Source organism: Branchiostoma floridae, unplaced genomic scaffold (genome assembly GCF_000003815.2).
Source record: "Branchiostoma floridae strain S238N-H82 unplaced genomic scaffold, Bfl_VNyyK Sc7u5tJ_1421, whole genome shotgun sequence".
Taxonomy (NCBI): domain Eukaryota; kingdom Metazoa; phylum Chordata; class Leptocardii; order Amphioxiformes; family Branchiostomatidae; genus Branchiostoma; species Branchiostoma floridae.
In genome coordinates this window covers 579,723-588,836 of record NW_023365714.1, presented here as the reverse complement: position 1 = coordinate 588,836, position 9,114 = coordinate 579,723, and the positions used below count along the sequence as shown (strand labels likewise).

Here is a 9,114-nt window from a genome sequence, read left to right as displayed (position 1 = left end):
CCGTCTCCGGACATGTCGTACTATGGCGCCCACCGTCTCTGTTCAGGGATGGTTGTAAAGCTCTGATGTAGATGGCTTCTTTAATCCCTCATGCGAAAAAGTCTGGCTCTATGTCCAGTTGGGTGGGCGGTTGGCGCCATAGACTTCCTGCAACGTATGATCCACTGCTGACCGAAGAACACATGGAGACGAACAGTGGCAAAAGAACTGGAGCACTTCAACAAGACAAGAATAATTTCCAGAGGGTGGCACATGACTGGAAGGGCTGGAGAAATTTTGTTGCTGCCCTACATTCTAGGAGTCATAAACTGCAGTAAATAAAGTAAGGAAACCTTCAACGCTGTCCCAAATTGACGACCCCTTCCTTCCTCCCTTCCCAGTCACTGCGGAGGGTAAGGTTTACGCCTGCGGAGAAGCGACCAATGGCAGACTAGGGCTGGGCATCTCCACGGGAACCGTTTCCGTCCCCCGGCAGCTGTCGTCCCTCAGCCAGTACGTGGTCAGAAAAGTGTCTGTCCACTCAGGTAAGAACAAAGAAAAATTATGGTATCTTCTTCACTCAGAAATTTTCTCTGTGAGTAGCTTCTAGTCTCAATACTGTTGCCTGATTTCTTTTTACATGTTTCCTCAATGCAAGGCCATTGACCACTTCTAGGCACCAAGCTAAAATAAAGCAACAATGGAGGTACAATTGATCAAATTTAAATGTCTGAACTTTTGCTGCATTTTCCCTTGTTCATGATTTCCTGGTGTCGCATGTGTTCCAGGTGGTCGCCATGCCATGGCTCTGACGGTGGACGGGAAAGTCTTCTCCTGGGGGGAGGGGGACGACGGCAAACTGGGACACTTCAGTCGGATGTGAGTTAAGCTTCACTACTTTTGTCATCCGGGTAGTAAATTCACTTCTCAATTGATAAAATTTTAAGCATTATACCTCATTCACTTGACCTTGTTCGTGAGAGTACCTTGTGCAGTATTCCTCGATATCGCTAGATGGTGCACACATACAAAGAAAAGCATGATGGGACCCCACGTGATGACGCCCCTTCTCAATCATCATTTCCTTTTGTGCTTCGGGTAAGGTGCTTCGCATGTGTCGAGTTTGCTCCGGTACGATCGGTACCGGTAGTGACTTATATTTCTTCGTTGGAATTGGAGGATTCAGAATTGGATTTGAGAGCTAAAACTCCCAATTCTAAGGGCCGACTTCAATAATTGATTGATTATGGATGATGATNAGCCAATAAAGTGATAGGCAAAACCATTTATTTGTCAAGTTTGTAAGTTTGAGCCAGGGGATCCCAATGCCAGTTCTGGTGCCACTATGTAATACCAGTTGGCATGTTGTAGTGACTGCATACTTGCATAGAGTCATGCGGTCCAAGGGCTAAAGAAATGGTGTTGGGTGATGGCTCCCATCTGGAGCGGGAAGGACTTTAGGAAATGAATCAAATAACCTAAGTCCTTTTATCAGATCCCAATACCAGTTCTGCTTCCACTATGTAATATCAGTTGGCATGTTGTGCAGTTGTATGAACTGCCTAATTCTGTACCACCCCTGTACCTGCCTCCCCAGGTCCACAATATGCAGTTCTGCTGCCATTGTGTAAGGTCCAGTTAAAACATGTTTTAAGAAACCCTGCTCCTGCCTCCCCAGTATTATATAGTTGTATGAACTGTCCCTGCCTCCCCAGTATAATATAGTTGTATGAACTGTTGCTGCCTCCCCCAGTATTATATAGTTGTATGACCCTGTCCCTGCCTCCCCAGGTCCACAACGTGCAGTTCTCCCTGGAGCTGATGCAGGATGGAGGACTGCCCAAACCCAAGGCCAGGCCAGAGGGTCAGTCTTTACTTCTCGATCAATCAATCAATCAATCAATCAATCAATCAATCAATCATCCAATCAATCAATCAATTGTAATAACAAATCTGAGAGTCAGTTTCTCTTTACTGCTTCTTCTTGTAAAAGTCGGGCAATCATCCAATCGGATTGTAAATCTCAATGAATCAATCAAATCATTTAATAGAAACATGAGAGGCAGTTTCTCTCTACTGCTTTTAATGGTAGTATTCAAGTCCAGTACATCTTGGAGAAACTTTCTGCTCAAGTCACATTGACAGCCCTTAACTTTTTTGTCCATTTTTCTTTGTTTTTCAGACATCGTGAACCTTGACCTGAAGGCGAACTTGAGGGTTCTCTACAACCTCTTCACCAAGTATAAACACCTCAACTGAGCATGCTCCGTGACCTTCCAAGTACAGACACCTCAACTGAGCATGCTCCGTGACCTTTTCTTAGACCCAATCAAATACACAAGAACTACTGTTCAGCAGAGACTTGGATGTTTGGTACACCAAGCAATCCTTTAATCAACCTCCCCTAGCAATCTATATTAGGGTTTTAGAGGGATGTCTGCATTATAATGTCATTGCTGAAACCGTCTAGATACTGATATGTGCTGTAAGGTTCAGAACAAACCTCTACCCATGGGTCCAACCAGACATTGTTACATGTACTTATATCATCGGTCTCTTCAGTCCTTGTGTAGTTTGGTGACTACAATTATGCTTCTTTAACACTACAGTTCTACTGTATGTCATTGAAACTATGTCAAATGTCAACATAAAAAAGTGTGAAGGTCTAAAAATGTGTCTGGCCTGAAATGTTTACTCTCCAAGCAGAGGTGAGGCTCCAGCTGTTTTTGATGCATTTTAGGTGATCTTATTGGTCTTTCTCTTTTGTGCTGTTTTCTTTGTCAGGAGTAGGCATGATTAAAACAGCACAAAGTAGAAAGGCAGGTAAAAATGCCTAAAAACATGTCAAACAACAGCCAGAGCCAAATCTCTGCTTGGAGAGTATGAAATGCTACCATTTCCAGCAGCCACTACCCAGTGTTGATTATGAGGATACAAAATGTTAGTGGCCTGTATGCTCATTCACAAGTGCCAAGGAGTGTCTTCCAAATTTGTAAGACAATAAGTAGTTTTATTAGCACTCAAAAGATCACGGAAGTCTTTCAACAGTTTACAGCATCTAAAGAGAACCAGATGTGCTAGAATAGTATCAATCAATTTTAATATGTAATTTGTACATATATTGCTACTTAGAAGTATGTAGATGTTAGCAATGCAAAGTATATTATTTATCATAACTTGCATATAGCTTATGTATGCTACAAATGTACTAGCTTTTATATTTATTCATACAAATGATTCTGTTTTGGGGCAGTTTTGTGATTTAGAGTTTTGTAGCTAAACAGGAATCTTCAATGCCAGAGTAGAATTTTGCTACCTTTGTAAGTATAAACATTCCTTCCTAGAGTAACATTTGCTTTTCAACTACCTTTAAGAATTAAAGTAATAAAAAAGCTCGATTCTTTTTGAACTTGTATCTCACACCTGTCAAGTTACTGTATTCATTTTTTTACATTTTCATATACTTGACCTTTCATCCCCAAGAGGTCAAAGTTCACTTTCCCACAATGCATTATCGATGTCTGTTTTGGCGCCATATTGAAAATCCAGACGTTCTGCGTGCTGAGTTCGACCAAAGACATTATAACGTTAGTTATTATGTTAACGAGGTAAGTTTGGGATCAGTTGGGCTTTGTTTTTGGGACTTGCGTTAAGCAGGTTCGTCATGGCGTCTAATTGTTGACAACGATCAGGATGATTCTGGAGCAAAAGAACCTTAAGTCTCATAGACATGAACATGTTGCAAGTCCCGTCAGTCAGCACACACCCAGGTGTTTCCATCGTTCCGTGAGATATTTGGCTTCTCCCCAGCTTCAGGCTCATGTGTGCGACCTGACGGGAATATTCACGATACCTCACGGCCTTTCTGTGATCACCAAGGTTCCACCAGGCTTTACCAAAGTTGTGCAGTATTCCCACAAATATGTTAGGATGTGCTAATCTCCTACGGTTGCCAAGCACACTTCTAGGCCGGCTCCACTCCTTTGCTAGCGTTTTATATTTGCATAATACATGTATTTTTGCAATTAGCCTTAGGGGATGGGTTTGCAATAAAGATCACATTTATTATAACGAATGAATGACCTTTATTGTACATGAATACCCACTGGGTTCAGTACAGGTCACAACAAATGATACAACATGATACAATGAATCTACACTACTCAAGCATCGTATTCTATTGCGTACATTCGGCTTCTCGTTTCTTTGTGATATAGAAAATGTAAGAACAGATATGCTTTATAAGTAATGGTTTGTCTAGATTCATAAGGAATATAAATTTGTCTATATTACTTAGTTGTATGAAGTGGGGGAACATGGGTTCTATTAGTCTGTAGAGTTCAGCTCTCTCTTTCTTGTACAAACTACATTCTACTACAAAATGATGTTCGTCTTCTAACTTATCTAGATTGCAGTATCTACATATTCGTTGTTCTAGAGGAGTGCGGTTATGTCTTCCGGTTTGAATGTGTAATTTGTGGCAACTGATTCGTAGTTTTGTGACGGCCGTACTGTGCCGAATATTGTCAATATCCATGTATTATTCTACATTATAGGTGGACTTGAACAGTCTATACTATATTATGCTACCGTAGGATCTGCTTGGAGATTAAGGATGTGCAGCGTTCTCGCCATAGACACCGTGCGCCATCTTCAGAGACTGCTCGAAATAGCTATGAGCCTTTCTGTGATCACCAAGGTTACTCCAGGCTGCGCCTAATTTGTAGAGTAACTTTGCAATGCACGTATGTGCCGTGTCCTCCCCGTAGATACTCCGCCTCATCTGTAGTGCCTGTTCATTGTAGCTGACGGCCTTTCTGTGATCACCAAGGTAATGCCAGGGGTTGCCAAAGTTGCTAAGTGACCTGGCAATGTCAGCATGTGCATTTTTCTCACCATAGATACTCCGCTCCATCTTTAGAGCCTGTTCTTGATAGCTGACGGCCTTTCTGTGATCACCAAGGTCACTCCATGCGACACCCAAGTTCTTAAGTGCCCCGGCAATGTCAGGATGCGCAGTGTTCTCACCGTAGATAGTCTGCAACATCTATAGTGACTGTTCACAATAGCTAATGGCCTTTCTGTGGTCCCCAAGTTTCCTTAAGGATGCTGCCAAGTTGCGCTGCAATGTCACGATGTGCCGTATTCTCACCATAAATACCCCGCGTCATCTGTAAGGCCTGTTTATAATAACTGACGGCCTTGCTGTAATCACCAAGGTACATCCAGGCGGAACCCAAGTTAGTGAGTGAGTTTGCAATGTCACGATGCCCATGGAGACTCCGCCTCATCTTTAGTGCCTGTTCATGATATCTGACGGCTTTTGCGTGATCACCGATATCACTCCAGGTGTCACCCAAGTTGTTAAGTGACGAGGCGATATCAGGATGTGCAGTGTTCTCACCATAGTTACTACGCCTCATCTGTAATGATTGTTCAAAGTTGCTGACGGCCTTTTTGTGATCACCAAGGTTACTCCAGGCGACACCCAAGTTGTTAAGAGTCCCGGCAATGTCAGCATTTGCAGCGTGCTCACCATAGATACTCCGCCTCATCTGCAGTGCCTGTTCAAAATAGCTAACTGCCTTTCTGTGATCACCGAGGTTATGACAGGCGGTACCCAGGTTGGAAAGTGACCAGGCAATGTCCGAATTTACGGCGCTCACACCATGGATACCCCGGTACATCTGTAGTGCCTGTTTATGATAACTGGCGGCCTTCTTGTGATCACCAAGGTCCCTCCAGGCGACACCCAAGTTGGAAAGTGACCCGGCAATACTATCATGTGCAGTGTCCTCACCATGGATACTCCGGTACATCTGTAGTGACTGTTCTTGATAGCTGACGGCCTTTTTGAGCTCACCAAGCTTCCCCCAGGCGGCACCCAAGCTGTCAAGTAACATGGCAGTCCTAGGATGCTTACCATCTTCATCATAGATAGTCCTCAATTCATTTGTAGTACGTGTTCATAAAGGCTAATGGCCTTTTTGGGATCACCAAGTTCCCTCCAGGCATCACCCAAGTTCTGAAATGAATCAGCAATGCCAGGATGCGCAGTACCCTCACCATGGATACTCTGCTTCATCTTCAATGCTTGTTCGCAATGGCGAACGGCGTTTCTGTGATCTCCCAGGTTTCTCCACGCGATACCTAAACTGTCAAGTAGCGTGGCGATGTCAGGATGAGCAGTGTTCTTCCCATAGATACTCCTCAGCATCTTTAACGACTGTTGGAAATAGCTGAGGCTCTTTCTCTGATCACCAAGACAACCCCAAGTCGCACCCAAACTTTGCAGTGAAATTGCAATGTACCTATGTGCCGTCTCCTCCCCGTAGATACTCCGCCTCATCTGTAGTACCTGTTCATGAAAGCTGATTGCCTTTATGTAATCACCTAGCTCCTTCCAGGCGATACCCAGGAGCTGAAGTGAGTCTGCAATGTCGGAATGTTTAGTGTCCTGGCCATGAATGCTCTGCTGCATCTGTAGTGCCTGTTCGAAGTATTTCATAGCCTTTCCGGGATCGCCAGAGTCAATTAAGGTGACACCCAAACCGTTGAGTGACACGCATATGTCACGATGTGCGGTGTTCTCACCATAGACACTCTGCGTCATTTCTAATGACTGTTCGAGATAGGTGACGGCAGTTCTGTTATCACCTAAATGACGACAAATTTTACCCAAATTGTGCAGTAGCCGACCAATTTCAGGATGTGCAACGTCTTTTCCATATTCGTGCGACGCTTCTTGAAGTGCTTTTTCTGCGCATGTCTTTGATTTCTTATAATCACACAGACTTTGGTAAACCTGTGTTTGCAGGTCTGGAGAACTGTCAAATAGAACTAGGGGCACTTTCTCGTTGACACTAAAATGTAGCTTCAGTGGTATTGCTGTGTTGTAGTATCTCATCAGCTGTTTTGCATTTGAGAAGTAAAACACTTCCTTCAATGTCTCCTCAGTATTTTCGTCTGTCGCCATAGACGATAAGGCTGACATGTTCTCCACCTGCCCACGGTTGTTCATGTATGTCCGCAGCCTCAGTTCTGCTGAGATGCTGACCAGCACCATCAGGTGATGCGCGTTCTCACTGCTGACGACTCCGTTCTTGTGCATCTTCTCTATGGTTTCCCAGATTGTGGTAGGTCGTATGTTATGGAAAAGGGCCCAGCAAGACACTGCAATGGTTGAAAACCGGTAGATTTCCTTCTTCACGTTCATTAAACTTGAAGTGATTGTCTCGGTCGCATATGTAAACATGTCTAGATTTTCACTATATGCAGTGAATGCCTGCAGCGAATTGATATTGACATTTGCATGTTGCAATACCTCAGTCCACAGGTCGGTATACGCATTGACCAAGTCCTGTTCTCCTGTGATCAAACACACATTCCCCAGTATACTAGCGAGATGGTAGCCTTTCTTCAAATGGAGCGTGAGGTCGTCTGCCAGAACTCTGGCCATCTCGCTTGGTGTGTGAATAAGTTCACCAGCTGTACCCCTGCCCAGTGGAGTTTTACATGCATGCGGCATGGCTCCATCAAACGCAAACCCGCGCGGTGTGACAGAGTCGTAGAACCAGTCGTCCAGGGGGTCGTCTGAGGAGAAATCATTTAGTGACTTGATCCCCATTGCCGGCAGAATGGTTTCTCCCAGGTTGATGACTTTGAGATGCAGATAATGAGTGAGATTGCGGAAATACCTGACATTATCGTCTGTTTCCTCCTCTACTAAAATGGCGAATTCCAGATCAGAGTACGGAGTTGCCAATCCTGTGGCTTGTGAACCCAGGCCTATCATGGCGTACTTACAGGGATGAGGGCCCATTACCTCCATACATTCATCTACAAGGCCGGCTATGAACGTTCTTCGTTGGTGAATAATTGTTTGACACAATCGTTTGACTGCCTTCGTTCTCTTCTTCTCCACTTTTCTCAAGCTGGGGTCGGAATCATCAAGGCTGTAAGGATCTGCCAGCTGTTCGATTCTTTTGATCTCTTCCTCTACATAATCACGATGTTTCTTCAACACGAGTTTGTGCTTCTGTGCGTCACCGATGTCAGCCTTGTCACTACTCAGCACATATTTAACGAACAATCGGGTTATTTCTAGGATTGTTTGTGTGATACCTTCCCTGTCTTCTGCCCTTGCCCTGACCAGTGCTGCATTACAGAGTGCTGCAGCCTTGGTGAAATCTCCCCCGTCTCTTGACTGGATCCCTCTCTTCAAGTAGACATCGCCAAGCTTGTACAGGAGCTCTGCCTCTTTCCTGTGTTCATCTGAGTTTGGATCTGTAGCAAAAAGCATTTTAGCTTGTATTTTGTCTTACACGAACAAACAGTTTTTTGTAACCTTTGAAGATCATTTAAACTACATTTTGGTCTCATCACATGGCGTCGATGGAAAGTCTTCCTGGCAGTTATCAGGATTTCACTCACTTATCATAAGACTTACCATGAACATCCTTGAGCGCAGCTGCGAAGTTATATTCTGCCGTGTCCAGGTCCCCAGTCTGCAGCGCTTTGCAGCCCTTCTGTAGGTGGCCTTGGTAGGTACTGTAATGTAAATTAGTTAAAATTGTGTACTGTTGGATTTCTACCGAAAATCATGAAAAAATGTAACATAAATCTTACCAGACCGTTATTGTACTCATATAGATGTACTCAATTAATCCGCTCAGCTAAAGTAGCATAGCGACTAGTCATTTGTTACATAGAACCCTCTTACCATTGTTATATATAAGCAACCACGTAGATATTAGTTTTGATGTTCTGTACATGTATTACACCCGAACTTGCCATACATTGTACCCGTACAATTGTTGCGCAATAAAAGATTGATTGATATAGAAAATTTCATTCAGTATCTCACAAACCTGTCAGTATCCTCCTGTGCTGCTTGACGTGACGTAGGAAGGGGCGTGATCCTTTCGTCTTTACAAGCTTTCCTGTTCCTGGGTTTTCCAGTTCCTTGCCGCTTATGGGGCAAAAGTAAGTTACTCTTTAGAACGTTAATATTTTGTAAGGAAATGAAACAATGTAGCCGTATCTAAACCTACTAACGAATATACAACACAACATTAAGTAGAAAATAAAACAATAGGCCATAAAGGATGTAGAAATGGATTTCGTTCTCCTTTT

At 43.7% G+C, this 9,114-nt stretch overlaps 2 protein-coding genes across 5 annotated transcripts in view; one reads left to right on the top strand and one right to left on the bottom strand.

Moving 5' to 3' along the window:
* The window catches only part of LOC118407568 (beta-parvin-like), a 92,129-nt gene extending 89,865 nt beyond the window's left edge, over positions 1-2,264 (top strand). For all 4 annotated transcript variants that reach the window (XM_035808064.1, XM_035808062.1, XM_035808063.1 and 1 more), the window contains 2 exons: positions 1,771-1,843; positions 2,162-2,264. In XM_035808064.1, coding sequence (XP_035663957.1) covers positions 1,771-1,843; positions 2,162-2,238 — 150 coding nt within the window. In that variant the 3' untranslated portion in view covers positions 2,239-2,264. The remainder of the gene's footprint in view (positions 1-1,770; positions 1,844-2,161) is intronic.
* A 1,386-nt stretch (positions 2,265-3,650) lies between these two features.
* The window catches only part of LOC118407553, a 7,042-nt gene continuing 1,578 nt past the window's right edge, over positions 3,651-9,114 (bottom strand). Inside the window, exons 2-6 of the mRNA XM_035808031.1 lie at positions 8,850-8,950; positions 8,429-8,529; positions 7,304-8,265; positions 6,291-6,601; positions 3,651-3,678 (exon numbers count right to left, since the gene is read on the bottom strand). Of these exons, the coding sequence (XP_035663924.1) occupies positions 3,651-3,678; positions 6,291-6,601; positions 7,304-8,265; positions 8,429-8,529; positions 8,850-8,950 (1,503 nt within the window). The remainder of the gene's footprint in view (positions 3,679-6,290; positions 6,602-7,303; positions 8,266-8,428; positions 8,530-8,849; positions 8,951-9,114) is intronic.